General features: G+C 32.8%; 1 protein-coding gene across 1 annotated transcript in view; it reads left to right on the top strand.

Moving 5' to 3' along the window:
- The window catches only part of LOC126744359 (membralin), a 430,191-nt gene that overhangs the window by 4,894 nt on the left and 404,077 nt on the right, over nucleotides 1-21,220 (top strand). The window contains exons 3-4 of the mRNA XM_050451737.1: nucleotides 11,635-11,892; nucleotides 11,969-12,203. Coding sequence (XP_050307694.1) covers nucleotides 11,635-11,892; nucleotides 11,969-12,203 — 493 coding nt within the window. The remainder of the gene's footprint in view (nucleotides 1-11,634; nucleotides 11,893-11,968; nucleotides 12,204-21,220) is intronic.

Here is a 21,220-nt window from a genome sequence, read left to right as displayed (position 1 = left end):
ATAAAGATAACAAATGTTTTAAAAATAATTCAAAATAATACTTAATACTAACTTAATCTGGCCAGCACTAACTATAAAATTATATCTAACCGACATTTGAGTTCAGCACAACTTGTATTAAAAATATCAATGCTTTCTTGAATTCTGTTATAAGTTTCACACAAAATAAATAATGGTGAACTCAAATGTCTATTATTAAGAGCTACATCCGACATATAAAATGTCTTACATCTTCTAGTAAGATACGCTGGAGCATTCACACTCAACCTTGAAAGAAATGTAGGATCATTTATTTGCCCATTTATTGTTTTATATAGATAAATAACTGCAAATTTTTGCCTCCTCTTATCTAATGATTGGAGGGCATATCTTTCGCGTAATGTCGTGGTTGACACCTCACGGTCATATACCCCCCTTTCTCTAAAATAGATATAGCGGAGCATTTTATTTTGCACCCGCTCCAACGTATATTTGTAACAGTTATAATATGGCGACCACACTATACATGCATAATCCAACAAACTACGTACGAATGAGACATACAACTGCTTGAGACAGGAAACACTTACGAAATCCTTAGTACTTCTGGCAATAAATCCATACATTTTGCATGCCCGGTTTGCCACTTCGTTTACATGTAGATTAAAAGTCAATCTTTTATTAAATAACACACCGAAATCTTTAATCTTTTCTACTCTAGTCAATAGACTATCTTGTATTTTATAAGGAAATAATATATCTCTTTGTTTTCTATTATAAGACATAACTACACACTTATAGACATTAAAATATAATCTATTTTCTATTGACCATTGTACAACATTATTTAAATCGTCTTGTAGCATTCTACAGTCATCTATGTTATTTATTTGATAATATAATTTGAGATCATCAGCAAACAGCGAGCATGTAGCATGAGTTACTACTTGCGTCAGAGAGTTAATAAAAAGAAGAAAAAATAATGGTCCCAAATTGGAGCCTTGTGGTATGCCAGACGTAGGAGTAAATGGTCGCGAACTATGTCCCCCAATCACAACTATATGTCTACGGTTATACAAATAGGACTCAATAAAATGCACCAAATTATTATGAAAACCATATTCTCTATCTAATCTATCCAATAATATTTTAAATGATATCTTATCAAAAGCTTTTTCAAAATCTGTGTATACAATATCCATTTGACCTCTCTGATTCAGCATATCAGATATAGTTTGAGTGACACTTAATAAGTTGCTTACAGTTGATTCAGCTTTTAAAAATCCGTGTTGAAATATTGATATGCTAGATCTAACAGTACGATAAATAGTTCTAAAAATAATGGTTTCAAACACTTTAGCTGGTGCTGAGAGCATAGCAATAGGTCTGTAATTTTTTATTTCACTTTTATTGCCTTTCTTAAAGATTGGACATATTTTTGCTACTTTCCAAGCATTGGGAAAAATTCCTGTTTTAAGGCTTAGATTAATCAAAAAACATAATGGGTAACATAATATATCACAAAATCCCTTGTACAAATAGCTTGGAACATTATCTGGACCTACTGCTTTGTTCTCTTCTAATTTCTTAATAACATCAATTACATCATCTATATTTACATTATTTAAAATTATTTCTGGTGAATAAATATTTTCTAATGTATTCGGGTTATTACCCTCTTCCCTCGAATAAACACTACTAAAATAGTCACTAAATGCATTACATATTTCTTCACCAGAGTTAAATTCCGAATTGTCCATAAACATTTTGTTGGGTATATGCACAGATCCTTTCTTATTATTTATATATGACCAGAAAGATCGAGAGTCTACACTGATTTTGTCTTGTATTGCCTTTAAATATTTTTTGTGGGCGGTATTTATATCCTTTTTAATTTCAACTCTAAGTTTTTTAAATTGAAGATAATGATCTTGATTTTTGCTTAATTTGTATTTTTTCCGAGCTTTTTCTTTGAATTTTAGTTTATTTATAATATTTTTTGTAAACCAAACAGGATATTTTTTACATTTTTTTCCGCCTTTAGGTACACATATATCAAAAATTGAATATAAAGTTCTATAAAATTCATCAATTGCTTTATTAATATCAGTGTGAGACTCCAGAAAGATCCAGTCTATTTTTATATCAGACTTAAACTTATTAGTATTGTTTTCAATATATTCCTTCACTATTTTTGAAAATTTTTTATTTTTGATGTTTCTAATATGTTTAGGTAATAAATTGTATAGTTTTGGTCCTATAAATTTAATGGATCTCTTTCCGAACTCACTATAGCATACAGGAAGAATTAGTTGATTATCTTCATTAGATGTAGTGTTTTGGTTATGGTTTATTGGATATCTAATATTTTCACGATTGTGTATGAAGCAACAAACAGTTATACAGAATAAAGTTCTTATGTTTATATAGGTTTCATTATAAATTTCTTTAGTAGGGTATAAGAATGGTTTTTTAAGGATTATTTTTAATATTTTATTCTGCATTATCTGAAGAGGATTTAAAGAATTGTAATGCATACTGCCCCAGAGTAATATTCCATATCTTAGTATTGATTCCACTAAACTTTGGTATATGGTTATAAGCATATTTCTGTCTAAAATATTTCTAATAGTGTAAAATTTGTAGACTAGGAAATTTAATTTTTTTGTTAAATGTGCAGTATGTAAGTCCCATTTCATGTTACTATCAATGATAATTCCCAAATACTTTACATTTGATGCTTCCTGTATTTTATCTGGTAGATTTTAAATATCTAAGTGTGTGAACAATGGTCGATTTATTTTAGTCTTTGAGAATGCAATATAGTTGGTTTTTTGGACATTTAATGTTAATTTGTATATATCAAGCCATTTTTTTACAAGCATAATTCCAGTTTGAGCACATTTTTTTACTTCCTCCCACGTATCTCCGTCAAAAGCAACAACAGTATCATCTGCGTATGAAATAATTATACCGTTTATGTTTAAAGTTGTAAGTGAGTTGATGTACAGAATAAACAACAGGGGTCCTAGAACGGTCCCCTGTGGAATCCCAATTCTCACTGTACATGGGTCACTTAAAGTGTCCTCTATTTTAACGTACTGTTGCCGCTCCACAAGACAGTTCGCAAAGACCTGTAACACGGGACCCCTCACCCCGTTTTTCTCGAGGACATCAAGAAGCTGTTTGTGGGGCACCATGTCAAAGGCCTTCGCCAGATCCGAAAATACTGCTAAGCACTTTTTGCCAAAGTCCAATTTATACCTTACATGTTCAATGAGTTTGTGCATGGCATCGCCAGTACTCAAGCCCGAAGAAAAACCAAACTGGTTTTCAGACAAAAGTCCATTTTTATCCAAAAACCCGGCTAGTCGCTCCCTTAAACATTTTTCGTACAATTTTGCGAAATTAGAAATTGTACTGATTGGTCTGTAATTATCAATTAAACTTTTGTCTCCAGATTTAAAAATGGGGGTTATAATGGATGTTTTAAAAGATTTAGGAATAATTCCGGTTTTAAAGATTAAGTTTATTATATATGCCAAGGGTTCAATTAGATAAATGTGAAGTTTTTTAATTAGTTTTGCTGAAATACCATCATGTCCCGGAGCACTGTTACTTTTTAAAGAGTTTATATGTTTTATTAATTCATTGTGATCTACTAGCCTTAAGAACATTGAGTTATTTGCTTTTTTTAATTGAAATATATTTGACGAGTTTGGTATTTTGTTGTACATATCGAGGCCTATCTTAGAGAAGTAATCATTACAAAAATTATTTTTAATTTGAAATATCTCAGTGGCGTACTATTATTTTCTTTAAAAAAATTGAGATCATTACCCGTATGTAATTTTTAAATAACGTGACGCGACCAGAGGATCAAGCACCCTCTGATAAATCGGATGATAGCAAGCTTAGCGTATTTCTTCTTAACATTCAGTCCTTAAGACACAAAACTAATGACTTATTTCTTTTATTAGAAGAGCTAAATTTTCCAGAAATAGTTGCTATAACGGAACACTGGCTAAACATTGATGAACCTGTTTTTGTTCAAAATTACACTACAATAGCAAGATTTAATAAAACTAATTTATCTGATAGGGGCACTATGATTATGTCTATAAACAACGATTTTTCACCGGTAACTAAGTTTTTATCAAGTATTTGAATTTTCCATAAATTACCATAATACATACGACCTCTATATTATTTGTGTATATAGAACACCTGACGCTGACTTACAGACTTTCTTTCAAAAACTACTAAGTTTGCTAGAATCCTTGTCCTTAAAAGGTAAATTAATTTTGTGTGGCGACCTTAATATTGATTTATCCAATGTGTGTGCTGCTCAAGAATCTCTTCACTCTATTTTCGTCTCAATGGGTATAGTAATGCATATTAACTTTCCTACCAGAATAACTAGAAATGACACGACTATGTCGTGTCATCTTTTGCTCCTGACTTCGTAGATTGTACGGTTTTTAATTCCGGATTTTCTGATCATGAAGCTGCATTAACTAAATTTTTTCATAAATTCTAAAGGCAAAAACACGTTACGTAAAATAGGCCGTTTTTTTGGCAAAAATAATTTCTTACAATTCAAGAACTTATGCCAAACGGATGATTGGGATTTTCTTTCTGATGATATAGATAGTTTTATTCTAGTTTTATAAAGTATTTATCAAGTATTGCAGATAAGTCGTTTCCTCTTAGACCTATCAAAATTAAACATCATAAGCCATGGACCACTAAAGGCTTACGTGTTCCTGCAAAAAAGATGCGCTCATTATCACACCTGAAAAAATTTACAGACAGCGTATTTTTTCATAACTATTTCAAGCTTTATAGAAAAATGTACCATAAGACTATAAAAGCTGCAAAAGATATTTATTATAATAAAAGGATGATCGAATCAAGTAATGTTGCCAAAGAAACATGGTCTATTGTAAATGAATTAAGAAATAAGACTTCTTCATCTAGCACTATCCCTACTTCACCTGAGGACCTTAATCACTATTTTGTTAATGTAGCTAAAAATCTAATAGCTACCATAACACCTTCTCACGATCCTCGTTCATATCTCCCAAATGAAAATTTACACAGCTTCTTTTTTACCCCCATTATATCAACAGAGCTTCAAACTACAATAAATGAAATAAAAAACAAATCATCATCTGGTACAGATGGGCTCACTCTCAAAATGTTTTCCAGTCTGCCAAATTGCACCTTAATCCATCTAACAAACTTAATTAACAAGTCATTCCAAAATGGAGTCTTTCCTACCTGCCTTAAGACTGCAATAATTATTCTTTTGCATAAGGGAGGAGATAAACAACGAGCTTCAAACTATCGCCCAATCGCACTCCTTCCCACTTTATCAAAGATCATTGAACGATTGGTTAAAAAAGGGCTCTTATCGTTTCTGTTTAAATATAAAATTCTTACTCCTCACCAATTTGGATTCTTGCGTAACAAGTGCACAAATGATGCTATGTTTTCTCTCTTTAATGGTGTTTACACCAATATAAATAATAATCATTCAACAGCAACAATTTTTTCTGATTTCTCCAAGGCTTTTGATTGTGTAAGCCATAACATCTTAATTGACAAATAGAAACACTATGGGTTCAGAGGAATGCCCCTTGAGTGGTTTAAATCGTATCTCAGTTACAGAAATCAGCTTGTAAAGGTTGATACGACGAAGTCTTCTTGCAAACCAATAGAATGTGGTACCCCACAAGGTTCAGTCCTGGGCCCTATTTTGTTTCTGATCTTTATAAATGACATGGCCAATCTTAAGGCTCCGCATCACGGCCATGCGAAAATATCATTTTAAGGGTTTAGAAATCCGGGTATAATTTGAAAACCGTTAGACTTTTTGACTCAATTTTTTTTTATTTTATGGATAAAGGATCAACACATGTCTGTAATTATATGAAAATCTGAGGATATGCCTAGAAATATATAAATTTGTTAATCAAACATTGTTGATATTCAAACGCCATTTAAGAGTAATTATAAATTTTAAATTAAGTTTAAACATAATTATAGACATCGACCAAACCTTTGTCTAAAGGCTAGTCAAATTTTTAAATAAAAAAGTTAAACCATTGCTGAAATATTCGCGGATTTCGAGAGCCTTACAAGTGCATTTTTACTAGCAGCGACGCGGCGGCTTCTGCTGATTATATGAGTACTTGATACTTGATGAGATGGGTGGTTTTCAGGTTCGTATTGTAAATATTTTATTTAAATTTAAATATAAGAGTCATATTGGAATCAGATCTATATGTTAGTAAAGGCATATTTGAATCAACTAGGTACCCACTATTTTTTAAGGAAAAAGTTGTGCTCGTGTTTTGATTAATCATTATGACTTTATGAAAATGGCAGTAAATTAATTTAATAAATGTATTAAATTAATTAATTACGCTGAGAATAAAAATTCAGATTACTAAAGCCTATTAAATTAAATCAACACTATTATTAAAATAGCCTAAAAAATACAGGATTGTTATTATTCCAATTTTCTATCAATCTCTCTTAAATTCCAAATTTCTTGGATGGTAAAAATTATACGAATTTAAGGGTTTTATTCTCTATTTGGCAATTCTTAAAAAGGAAGTGATTTGAAAAAAAGGAACTTATTGTAGTGATTAGGAATATTTAAGGCTATGAGTGCAATATCGGACTAACCCACAAAAATTCAAAATCGACTTTATTGTAGAACATTGTTCTACAATAAAGTCGTAGAACATTGTTCTACAATAAAGTCGATTTTGAATTTTTGTGGGTTAGTCCGATATTGCACTCATAGCCTCATTTAGGAATGGAATAATATACGGGGTGACAATTTAGAAACTTGAAATGACCATTTATATTAGGAAACATAACGAAAACAATTATAACGAAAAACTGGAATAAAAAAACGCTCAAAACGGTTTCTATAACACGAAGGGGGAACAAAAAAAAAAGCATATTGTCCCACCCTTATCTGCACCCCTTGGACAGGGTGAGATACACCCCTAAAATCTTAAATAGAGAGGGGAGTCGAGTAATAGATCATCTTGAAGCTTTTGAAAAATGCTTTCCAATGATACCATAGAAAGCCACATTTCAGGAAATTGATGTCACTGGACTCCCCTTTCTATTTAAGATTTTAGGGATGTATGTCAACCTGTCCAAGGGGTTGCAGATAAAAGTGGGATAATATGTTTGTTTTGTTCCTCTTTGGTTTTATAGAAACTCTTTTGGGCGTTTTTTTATTCCAGTTTTTCGTTCCTAATATATGGCCATTTCAAGTTTTTAAATTGTCACCCTGTATGTGATACTTTATTATATTTTATTGAGAAAGGGATTGCTTTTTAGTTAAAATCACTATTTAATAGTTTGTGTCGATCTACTGTGTATCGCAATTAGGTGGTTCGCCCTTGTATATTTTTTATTTTTTTGTTTCCTTTCTTGTGACAATGGTTCGAAAATTGCTTTAAATGATACCACTAACAATACTTTTCTGTTTATTTTGGTAGAAAATAACATTTGAAGAACAACATTCTTGCGTGTTCTTGATATCTATATTCTTACAAAATTAATACCCACATCATTTTTTTTTAAATATTTGACTTTTAATCTAGGTAAAAAAATAAAAACTATAAGTTGGTATACAATGTTATCTTTGACTGTTCACAATTTTTTTTTTCATACCTACCTACCTACTTGCTTGACTCCATTGCTATACCTTCTTCTTATTTTAATATCCAATTCAAATAGATACTTTGAATAAGAGTTTTTATGGTAAATTTTTTCGATTTGGTATAATTGTAAAATGTGATGATAATAAAAATAAAGACCAATAACACATAAATCAAACAAGACATTTATTACAAAATATACAAAGTTGGCTACTTATAAAAAAAAACTTATGCGATCGTATATTCTTTTAAGGAAATATTTCTAACATGCATATTTCTATTTTTGCGAGGATCTACAAGCTCAGGTAAATAACATATCGAATAGAATATAGTTAATTTCTTTTTCATGTTTTCGCAGAATACATCGTTTTTTAAAACAATTTCCTTCTTAATGCCCAAAAGCGTCCAAACTGCAAAGCAGCAGTAGGATCTCCCAGTTACCAACAATTGGCCTTGTATTTGGTAAAACCATTTGTGGTTTTTATTAATTTCTCCGTTTTTCTTCCAAAATGATATTTTTCTTTGCATTATCGCATCTTCAGGAGTGAGATTTTGAGCACTAAAGGGGCATTTGATTTCAACAATCCCCTTCTTCCCAATAAGGCCATCGGGAGTCGCTGCCAAGAATGAAATATTTTCGCTTACAAATAAGCCACATGGTAATATCTTCTCATCAATTAATGTTTCTAAAACATTGATTGCCCGTTTTTCATTTTGTTTGCCCCACTCAATGCTAGCAGAATGAATTGTTTTTGGGTACAAAGTTGTTCCACGAGCTTTTTTGTATCGCCGTTGCTTCTGGCACTAAATTTAGAGCAAATTGCATAGTAATTTGATGCCGTAAGACGCTTTCTTCGCTCTAAGTGCCACAAATCAGATTGGCTCTGTTTCTTTGTGAGCTCTTCAATAAATTTGATTTCTTCTGCATTTTTTTTAATACTAGCTAGAAAATCTTCTTTTTCTTTTTGCAACTCCTCAGGTGCTAGATCAGGCTTTTGACATTGATCACCGTAACTGCTATCAAGTCCAGACTTCTCTTTGGTTTGGAATAATCTTTTCCGTTTAATATATTTTTTCTTTAATTCCCTGTTTTTAACTAAGCCAATCGGGCTTTTATGATTAAGGAATTTTTTAATCGTGTATATAGGCTTTTTAGTATTATGAGAAATTACAGAAGCTAAACAGCGAGCCTGATATGATCCTCGTTGGCAATAATTAATGCGTTTTCCGCCAATAAATTTTGCAATGATTGAGTTAAATTGCTCCGATACATTATTGTCAACATCTTGTATTAAACTCACGCTATTTCTTGAAAGATAGCTGACAAAGCTATATAATTTGTCATATAGGTCTGAAACAACAAAAAATTATAAATATTTATAAGGCAGTCATAAACCGTAATTCTTTACACTTTGGGCTTTTAGAACCTACCTGTTATTTTTAAGTCTGATAATATGCTACCACTGGGTTTATATTGCTCATGACAGAAATATCCCAATTCTGCACAAAGTTTGTGTTCTCCAAAAACGTGGCTAATAGAATTGTCTATGTCTTGTTTTAACAACTTTATTTTTTCTAACATCGGAACACCCTCATTTTTTCTATGTTCGACAGTTTTTGTAACTGCATATCGTAATCTTAGCTGTTCTTTCTATAAAAAAAAAACAACGTTATAAATCTACAAATATGTTTTTCTTTACCAGAAACATAAGTATTTTTCCAAAAATAATTTTTCTACGAATAGTAAGTACTTACGCTTATTTGCTTCCGAAGAACTAATGGCCCAGCATTGACGTCTTTACCTAAATCCCGAATTTTCCGGGAGTAATTTCGTAGAAGGTGATTTATGGTAGATTAATCCATGTTGCTCTAAACTATGGAGAAATCCTTCTTTTAAAATATCGCCTTCCATGCTCGTTGAAGAACCTTCAAAGTTTTTAAAGCATTTATGCCTTTTAGGCATCTGATTGTGTCCTTGATTTTTTGAGAGTTGGCAAATTGTACAATATTTGTTTTTTATGCCAATAAAAAGGACCTGAAAATTACATTTTTGATTTCGCGAAAAACTATAAATCGCTAATTCAATTTTAAAAAAATACTAGTGCAAACACAGGAACACTTCAGTTTTTCAGTATGTAACCACCAAAATAAAATGCAAAAAATGATCGCAACGAAACCACACAGCTACATCCCGGAACTATCACGCACTAAACGAAAAAAAAACCCAAAATGCATATATAATAGCAATATTAGGTAGTAATGCAGGTATATAATTATACTTGCATAACCTGCACCAAATTTTTGTAGGCCAACCCTGAAATTACATCGGATCCAGGCGTAAGAGGATGACTGAAATTTTATTAACCGTTCTAAAATAGACATTTATTACTACCGCGTCTCTCACCGCTGCCCCTCAGCTGTGTGGCTAGAAGATAGGTAGCGGAGCCTTAACATCAGTGGCAAAATCTGTCTTTTTGCTGACGATACTAGCTTTACATGGAGCAATCCGGATGCTAGGGCACTACATGCTACTATTTCTAATGACTTAATTACCATTAAATCGTGGTGCGATTCTAATCTTCTGTGCCTAAATGTCTCAAAAACTAAAGTCTTATCATATAAAACTACTATGTACTTAACAACACCAGTTTGGAAGTCATTGAATCTGTGAAGTTCTTGGGATTTATTGTTGACTACTCCCTAAAATGGGACTTGCATATTGATGCCTTATATAAAAAATTAAGTTCAGCATGTTTTGCCTTAAGATCAGTTTCCAGGGAATTAAGTTTTCAAACATCAAGAACAGTTTATTATGCCCTTTTTGAGTCACATCTACGTTACGCCCTTCCATTCTGGGGCACATGCGGTGTGATTTGAACGCATCTTTAAAATCCAAAAGAGAGCAGTTCGGTATCTGCTTGGACTTAATAGCAGAGCTCACTGTCAAGAAATCTTTAAAAAATATAAGATACTTACTATTCCCTCTTTATTCATATTTGAATCTATTTGCTTAGTACGCAAACATAAGTCAGAAATGCCAAGTAGGCCATCTCACAATTATTCACTTCGCAACGCAGTGCATGATCTTTATCTGCAAACCCCTCGGTCCGAGTTAGTAAAAAGCTCTATTCTATACAGAGCCAAAAAGATGCATAATCATTTGCCTTTGGAAATTAAATCAATTACTTCTTTTCCTCGATTTCATAATGCTTTGAAGGCGTACTTTCTGGAAAAAGCCTTGTACGCAGTGGAGAATTTTTTTGTAGGATAACTTTTTGGGTATCACACACACACTCGCTCTTTTTATATCTTAAAATAAAGAATATATTAGTTTTTTTTTAGTAAATAAATTGCACTTTCATTCTGAATTTAATTAATTTAGTGTTATTGACTATTGTGTTTTTTTTATTGGCATTTTATACATCATGATGTATATTGACCAGGTACATTGTTTTTGTACAGTTTTGCATGTATTTATTTTGTTTGTATATTTATTTTTTATTTTTTTATTTTGTGTGTTTTGTTTTTATTAGCTTTGTCTACAAAATTTTGTAATTTTTTGACGATAGAGTATATGATTGATTGATTGATTGATTGATATGCGTGCCAATTTTAAACATAAAATTCTTAATAGCATGTCAAAAAATTCTAGACCGGTTACAGAGCAATAAATAATTTGTCAATTTTCAAGAAAAACTTTAACACCCCGTATCTCGGAAAACGAAGCATTTGCGGACATACGTTTATATAGCAAACTGTTATTATTTTTCCATGCAGAATCACCTCCTGAAGTTTGTCGCACTTATTTACTAACACCTTGTATATCCTTGGTACCAGTGTGTTTGCACTGTTTTAAGGATTTTTGGCATTGTAAATTTATACAAAAATTGAAGTTATTTGTAAAAAAAAGTCTGATGAAGAAATTTGTTGGAAGGTTTGAAAAGCTTTGCGTACTTCTTTTCAGAGCCAGTCACTATAAAAGCTTCGCCACCTGTTGACCCCGACATGTCTTATCCGGACGAATTATTAAACATCTCGACAACATCAAGAAGCAAACACTTCCTCTCGGACACTTACGATTTTTTCACCAAATCACCAAGGGACCCAGAATATACTATGGTGGAACAAACGAGTCTTCTTCCCGATAACCTCACCAGCATAAGCAACCCGGAAACATCAAAAACTAGCTCAAAAAGCTTCGAGACGAAAATAATTGACAAAGGTAAGTAAGGTCTGAATGCTCCCTGTTTGTTTTTCTTTTGTATTTTAGCAAAACATTATTAATTTCTTCCTTTTAGGCGATGTTTATATAGTAGAATATGCTCTGGAATACGGATTTTTACGGCTAAGTCCAGCCACGAGGGCCCGTTTAAATATCCCGGTCAAGGGGGTGTTCCTTGATCCGTCCAACCATCAATGCTTTGGCGATTCCTTTAGTCGTATTTTGCTCGAGGAATTTTTGGGATATAATGACTTATTGCTGACTTCCGTTAAATCGTTTGCCGAAAAGGAGCAGAACAAAGGATATCTCAAGTACGAATATTTTTTTTTAGATAATAGAAAATATGTTCTTAATAAGCCCAGCGCCGCACAGTGGTTCTAAATGCGTATAATTGCCGCATCGGGTTTTAAAGGCTCAATTCTTTTTGTAAGAAATGAATAAGAAAGGGTACAGAAATTATAGTTTGGAAGTAATTATAAATTATTATTTAAAGAAGAATATCTTCAAACTCATTATCTGAATCATTTACTCCATCAGCATAATGCTATCGGTTTCTTTTGATTCCTCATCCTAACTGGAGTCATATCCCTGTGCCATTATTGCATTATCGATGGAGGCCTCAATAAGCAAATGTTCTTTTTGGTTCAGCTTCAATAACTTAGATTTTTGAAAAATGTAAAGAAATAGATGATCTGAAGTCAACATTCATAATATAAAATAGTAGAATAAATTCTTATAATTTTTTTTTGTTCAGAAGAAAAAGGCATTTTGGTTAAATACGCATTAACGATTAGTGAACTGTAAAAATATTTGATAGTTTAAAAGTAAACAAATAAACAATGATTGTCAGTGTGCACGACATTTTGATAAATAATTGCTAAATTGTCTACATATTTATCTCAGGGCCTAAGATTTGAAGAATGCTACTTTAATTATTGTGTTATCTATTAACCTTCTTTTTGTTATTGTAAAGAAAAGGTTTTTAATCCTATTAAAAATATATTTTTTGTCTTTCTCTTTAACACATAAGTCCTTATGGATATATCCATGAATATAAAATTTTTGTCTAAGTGCTATATATCGTAGGTTTAGGAACATAGGGGGCTCTTAAAATCCGTAATAAAAAATCCAGGGCCGTATTTAAAAAAACAAACTTGATGATGACAGTTCAAATACGAAACGTCGGTTTGAAAATCTGACGACACCATTTTGTAAAATAATAATAATAATAATAATAATAATAATAATAATAATAATAATAATAATAATAATAATAATAAGCCTTTATTTCCAACAGGCAACTTTAAAACAAATTAGAACAAATAACTATTAATATGATATAAAAACCCAATTATAAAAGTTTAACAAGATAATCACATGTTCAACAAAATTAAATTAAATTAACTGCAATATAACTATAACTTAAACACATGGGTCTTAATCCCAAGAGTAATGATCGACCAAGATATCGACAATCACATGAACCGGAGAGAAATTTATATCGCACATGTGACAGATCCGATTAAATATAGCGCATATTGTATATAGTGGCGATTTCAACAGGATGTTAGTATGAGGCCTTGGCAGAAAGAAAGTTAGGGGATGTCTAGCATTAAGCCTAGGCACCATGAAACGTACACCAGAAAGAAGTACAGGACTATCAATGAATCCATTCAGTAACCCATGCAGGAATTTTACAGAGAAGATCATTCTTCTGAGATGTAATGGATGTAGATTGAAGCGTTCCAATAGTTGCCGATGATCAAACCCTCTTACCGGATATATGCCATTCTGCCTGAAGGCCAAAAACTTAGCAAATCTACGCTGAACAGATTCAAGGAGACCAACATGATTCTGATAGAGCGGGTTCCATATAATGCAGCCAAACTCCAGTTTTGATCTCACAAAGCAACAGAAAAGCAGTCTTAATGTCTATAGCAAAGAGGTAAACAATAGTATGTCCATAAAAGGAATATTTAAGTAATAAGGAAAATAAGTTGTTACATTAATTCACTTTAAGATTTGAGTGATTATTCTACATTATACGAAAGTGTAATTGGGGTATTTAACTTATCGTTATGAAGGTTTTTATTAGAAAACTAGAACTATTTGAAAAAACAGGTAATCATAAAAATTTAAGCTTTATGTTGCACAACCAATTTTATTTCTTTAAGTTAACATTATTAATGTACACTGTGTCCCAATTTGGTTGTATTTGCAGGTTATCTCTGTTATTTTTAAAGATAGAGATGTGCGGTTTTCGCGAACCTGTGTCACTTTTTTGTAAAACTTTTATTGCCGCAAACAGAATTGAGATACCTTTTTTTGTTTCTGAGATACAGGGTGAAATTGAAAATTTTCACTTTTTGACGACTTGCTCTATCTCACGAATCATATAAGTTATAAAAAAAGTAAAAACTGCTATGGATAGATAATTTTAAATAAAATTCAGTGGCGTAGTCAAAAATTTTATTAAAGGCATTATTTAAGAGATATGACCCAAACTTGCATTTTTTTAAATGGAACACTCTGTATTTTTTCATACCAATAAATTGCGCTATTTTTTCCGATTAAAATGATATATAACACTTGGTATCTTAAGTCATGATAAATGGCCAAAACATGCAAAAAAAACAAATCATAGCGAAAAAAACATTAGTTGGCCATGAAACAGAAAAAATTGAAGTTCCGCTATCTTCTTCATCGGAACTATATTAGCCTGTTGCTTTAGAAATCGGCAGATTTTTAAAAAAATATGAGATTGCTTAGGAACCCACTTCAAACTTTTTATTAAAAAATCATGTTTTTTCTTTGTTATTCCCTTTAAGTTACTGCGCAGACTAGGCAATTCATTGGGCAGTGGCATTGGATTTCGAACAGATCTGGTCACATTTAAAGTTTTAAACTCTTCATCGTTAAATTTCAGTTTGAAAATATACAACTTTAGATATCAAAAAGTCTTGCTTTTCAGTATTTTTCTTCTTATTAATAAAAGGAGAGTTAGGTTGACTATACAAATAGTCATCATGTTTAAAATCAGAAATATCTAGTTTTATAACAGTTGCGCCTGTGGATCTTATTAATTGTTGTCAGTCCCAAGGAGTACATATTTCCATAGTTGGTTGCTTTTTTAGTCCTTTCAATAAGAGTTATTAAGTAGAAACGTATCATCCATTTTTCTCTAAGAGACCAAACGAAAACAAAAACAAAGGTAAGGACACAAAGTCACTTGTTGTCACTTTTTGTTGTTAGTTGTAATGTGATCTGTGTAGGTCTAGGCCTGATGATGCTCCGATAGGAGCGAAACACGTGTAGCTTTTAATCTTTTTTAAGAAATTATATAGATTGGATGAGACCGTGACTTTGTGTCCTTACCTTTGTAAGAGTTATTAAGTCCTTTCAATAAGAGCGTGTACGTGATCAGCTTCCATGTGTGTATGACCCCTCAGTAAAAATTTGTGTTCAATAATTTTCAAGTTTGGACAAATTTTTAGTAGCCACAGATAACTGAGCATCGTAATAATATTGCGGTTCTGGCTGGGGCAGTTGTCGGACTAAATAATTAAGTGTTCTATAGTAGATCCAGCACTAAAATATTAGTAATTAACTATGAGCACTTTGCCGGTACTTTACGTTCCGCGGACTTACTACTGTTTACCACATTGCGACACTGGACGTAGTGAAACGTGTCAGGAGATACGTTTCTTTACCCCACTGATATGTGGAGATACTACATTTTCAAAACTGAAAATACAGGCAACCCACAACGCAGGACTTACTATCTTTTACCATAATATAAAGTTGAAGAAGTTCAGTTCGAAAATGATATTAACTCCATATCAAGTAAAAATGGATTTACGACTGTTTACTTCTCTGGTACAGATGTAGATTCCAAAGTAAAACTCTGAGAACTTTTAATTATGAACCCAAGCCTTCTCAGGGCTGACTTGACTATGTTGTTAAAGTGTGAAACGAATGTAAATTCAGAGTCAAAGGTGATACCAAGATCAGTAATTTGCTCTAATCTACTCAAAATAGTATCATTAATAAAGTAATTAAAATTTAAGGGTGTTTTTGATCTAGAGTAACTGACCACACTACATTTAGCCGCATTCAAGCCTAACCTGTTAACAGCGCACCATACCTCCAATGTATTTAGACAGTTCTGAAGAAAAACACAATCCTCCAAACCATATACATTTAAATATAGCTTCAAATCATCGGCAAAAGCCAGCCTATGACAAGTGAGTGACTCAATCAAGTCATTTATAAAAAAACTAAACAGGAGCGGACCCGGGTTCGAGCCCTGTGGCTCAGCCGACGTTACGTTAAAAAGTTTCGATTTAAAGCCCTCATATTCAACATATTGAGATCCACCAATCAAGTAGGAATGAAATAAATTAAATAATCTTCCTTCCTTAAATAATCTACAGAGATGAGTTCTTTTGCGTGACTAAATAGCGACCGATTCAGGATAATTTCGAAAAATTTTGAGAAGTTACAGAGTAATGAGATTGGCCTGTAGTTCACAATTTGATCAGAGTCCCCAGCTTTTAAAATAGGTATTATTTTCGCAGTCTTCCAAATTTCAGGAATTTGTTCTGTTGACAGTATTAAGTTGAAAATGTAGGTCAGCGGATCAGCCAGGACACCAATGCAATCTTTAACTAAGAAGCTAGGCACACCGTCTACACCAGATGTTGACTTATTTTTGAGTTTTTTACTAGGCAAAATAATCTGGGAAGCATCAACGTTAGAAATGTCAAAGAGGGGCACATTATCAGACGTCGACGAATGGTTAATGAAATTTGATTGTATAAATGCCTCACCAAAGAACAGTGCAAAAGCATCAACTATGTCTTGTGGGTCTTTAATTACCACGTCATCGGGTAGCCTCATCATACCAGGAATCCTAGTGCCAGCCTTCTTAGAACCAATAAAATTCCAATTTATTACATATACAGTTAGATGGGTCCAAAGAAATATTCCTTTCGGTGTTTGATATATACAACTTATATTCATTGCGTATTTGTAGTTTGATAAGGCGTCTAAGAGAATGGAATTTATTTTGAAAGAATGGAGAATTGTACATTTTAAAGTCCTTGAAAGCCTTTTCTTTCCTATAAATGTTCTTAATCAATTCTCGAGAATAATAATTTGAAAATCTTCTTTTACGTTGCTGCTTAAGAGGAATGTGTGCGGCAAATATGCCATTCAATATATCATATAGGGCTCCACATGCATCATTAACGTTAGAGGATAAATACACAGTAGACCAGTCAGCTTCAAGGATCGAGTCATAAAGGAGATGGAAGTTGGCCTTTTTAAAGTTAAAAGAATGAGATAAGTTTTTATTAGGCTGAAAATTATGGACACGTTGGCCTGAGACAGTAAAATCAATTTCCAGTGCAGGGTGATGCAAATCCTCCAAGACAAAAGGCACGTCACTACGCGAAACAGTACAGGTGAAGTTAGATAAAACAAAATCCAATAGTCTGTTATTATAGTTTAGGATGTGATTACACTGAACAAGATTAAAAGTGTTAGCAAAATTATTCACAGCAATAGATTTTTGACTAACATGATTACCTGTAGGTGAGTTAATAGAGAAATCAGACACGTTAAAATCGCCCACTATTATTACATTATGGTTTAGCTTTGATATTAAAAGTGTAAACTGATCCAGAAATTGCTCGAAAATTACAGACGTGATAGATGGTGGGATGTACAAAACAATCATGTAAAATATCTGTAACCTAATAGTAAATTTACAGCCAACAACATCGATAGAGGGCGTTACTGTTGCAAAAATCAGACAAACTAATTTTTTCAGACACAATGTTTTTAGAAACTTTACAGAGAACTCCGCCACCACGTGTGGCAATAACGGATTCAAATTTTCGGTCCGACCGGTAAACATCATAAGTCTTTAGAAATATTTCACCACTAGATATCTCTGGCCTCAACCATGTCTCGGTGATGCATATGGTGTGAAAATCCTGAGCAATGGCGGCAAGAAAAAAAGTCTCGGTTTTAGTGTTAAGACCACGAACAGTTTGATAAAAACAAGTTAAGTGGGCATCACTAGCATGTGAAAATAAAGGCGAATCTAGTTTTTTGCTACAATTCTGGGGGAACCATTGATGTATCTTACCTAAAGATTATTTTCTCCTTCCTCTTTGCGTCGCTTTAACTCCGATTTGGCTGCCTTAAGCTCATTGCGCTGCCGAGGCGTCATGTCCGTCTCGATGAAGAATTTACCGACAGTCTTCAATTTGTTCTTCAAAACAAGCCTAACATCGTCTATACTACCAAGATCACCCTAACAGCCTGACGCCCGTTACGATTCGGCTTCCCAAATTTACTAACAGCCAGCACATTGACGGTAGTTTCGCACAAGTCAGTCAGCAGCTCCTTAGTCTGGACAACATCAGCTCTGCCTTCTTTCGAATCAAAGTTAAAAAGTATAATGTTGTTGGCCCTCTTCTGGCGCTCATGCAGCTCACTTAGGATGGCTTCGTCAAATGGCGCGGGCATGACACTCGTGCTAGGAGCGGAAATAGGAGGAGCAGATGCCCGACAGCTGTAATCTACTGAGAGAGCAGGCAAGTTATGCAGGGTTTCTTCAAGTACAACAATACGTTGCTCCAATGTGACAGTTCTCTCGATGGATTCTGAGTTGTGGTTGTGCATAGTGGTTTCCAAATCATTTATTCTTTTTATTAACTTAGGAATATTAAATAAACCTTCCCTGCAGAGGGGACAAGCAAATGGCATCATTCTCGAAACCATGACTGTAATATCCAGGAATGGTAATTAAAACACGCAATGCGAACTGCATTGCATTTTATCGAATTTTGCCCAACTCGTACATTTAAATACCTATGCGAGGTTGCCATATTTACCATGCGTAAATCCTATTATTCAATACATTACGCCACCCCCTTCTAATAGTCTTTATATCAACTAAACATAATTACCTAATTTAGTATGAGTTTAAAACCCAAAATTATTTCTCTACTTATACACTAAAATTATTAACAATAAAAACTAATATCCAAGCCTATCTGGGACCTTGCGAGTACGCTGTGGTCGCCCTTCTGAAATATTGATATTGTTATCTAAGCTCTCGTGGACGTCACTAAAATCATTTTCATCATAACTAATATCCGATTCGATCACTATAGTTTCTTTTACCGAAGTTTCATTATCACTTTCACCCCTTAAGTTATACTCCTCATCATCCTGTGTTATTTTCAAACTAATTTGGTTAACATGACGTTTCCAAGAAATATTACTATTTAAAGGTTGCACTATGTAAGTATTTCTACCTAAAATTTTAACAATTTTTGCTTTACACCAATTTGGCTTAACCCCTCTGTAATCCTTAACATAGACTATATCGTCTTTCACAAACTGGACTTGCCTTTTCCCCCTAAAATTCTTTTTGTTTAGCTTTTGAGCTTTTAATAAATTATTTTCAGTAATTTCCTTTCCATCAAAACTATTTTTATAATTTAATTTTGATGGCTTTATAAAATCTAATCGATTCCTTAACGACCTACCTAAAAATACCTTAGCTGGACTCTCCCCACTGGAACAGTGCACTGAATTCCTATACGTTAGTAAAAACCTACATAAACAATCATTAATATCCTTATGATCCTTTACTTTTAATAAAAAATGTTTTACAGTTTTAACCGTATTCTCAGCAGTACCGTTACAGTGAGGAGAAAAAGGCGGCGATGTAATATGTTCTATGCCATTAACTTTACAAAAGTGTTCAAATTCACTTGACACTAGAGATGGCCCATTGTCTGAAACTAACTGCTTGGGTAAGCCGAATCTGGCAAAAACATTTCTAAGGATTTTAATTGTAGCTAACGAGGTTATAGAAGACATTTGAAAAACTTCAATCCACTTTGAAAAGGCATCCAATAATATTAAAAAAAATTAATTTTTTTTTGGTTCAAAAAAATCAATATGAATGCGGGCCCAATTTTCTTCCGGAATAGGCCAGCATAATAAGGGGCTCTTTGGAGGATTTGGCCTTACACTTTGGCACTGTTGACAATTCTTACAGATTTGCTCAATATCCGAGTTTAGTGTCGGCCACCAAAAATATGCCCTAGCCATACTTTTCATTTTGACTATACCTAAATGAGTATTGTGAAGCTCAGAAAGAAAATAATTTTGTAAACTTTTTGGAATAACCACCCGGTCTCCCCATAACAAAATATTTTCGGCTATGTTTAACTCATATCTTTTGTAAAAATAAGTTTTAATTTCATTATCATTGTCAACCGGCCATGTGTCAAATAAAACGTATTCATAAATTTTTGCCAAGACCAAGTCTTTTTTTAATTCTTCCGCAATTAAATTTATATCAACAGGAATTTCAGACTCTTTTACAATTAAATTTAAACTAAATTCCGAGTATTCTACTTCTTGATCACTCATTTTTATAGGAAGGCGACTTAAAAAATCTGCTATATTTTCTTTCGTATTTACATATTTAATATTAAAATTAAACCCATTTAAAAAATGTGCAAACCTCTGCAACCGATTAGCTCCTAATACGGGAATGCCCTTCTTTGGCCCGAAAATTGCTAAAAGAGCCTGATTATCCGTAATTAAATTAAACTTCTTGGAATATACGTACTGAGAAAATTTTTTAATTCCCCACACAATAGCTGTTGCTTCTTTATCCAAGGCTGAATATCCTTGTTCAGACTTGGACAATGTTCGCGATGCAGAACAAATCGGTCTTTCAACCCCACTCTTAAAAACATGTGATAGTACTGCCCCCAAGCCATAATTAGAACTATCTACTGTTAAATTTAATTCTAATTCCGGGTCAAAATGCACTAATACATTATCAGACATTAAAGCTGATTTAATCTTTAAAAAAGATTGCTTACATTCCTCGGTCCAATTCCAAATAGCATTTTTAGTTAGTAATTTATATAGTGGGCTTAAAATATCTGGAATATTTTTTATAAAACGATTATAATAATTCACGGCACCCAAAAAAGATTTGAGTTGTGTAACATTACAGGGCTCAGGCATTTCCTGAATTGCTTGCAATTTTTTTTTTGCATTTGTGTAAGCCCTCCTTATCAATCACAAAACCCAGATACGAAATGGAATCCGAAAAAATACACATTTATCTTTATTTACAGTCAACCCCACTGATTTTAATACATCCAAGACAGCTTTTAAATTTTTGATATGTGCATTTTTATCAACCCCTGTAACTAAAATATCATCTAAAAATACTGCGACGTGTGACATTTTGTCAAACATCTGTTCCATAATACGCTGAAAT

The sequence above is a fragment of the Anthonomus grandis genome, chromosome 14 (genome assembly GCF_022605725.1).
Source record: "Anthonomus grandis grandis chromosome 14, icAntGran1.3, whole genome shotgun sequence".
NCBI classification, from domain to species: domain Eukaryota; kingdom Metazoa; phylum Arthropoda; class Insecta; order Coleoptera; family Curculionidae; genus Anthonomus; species Anthonomus grandis.
This window is presented reverse-complemented; position numbering and strand designations above follow the sequence as displayed.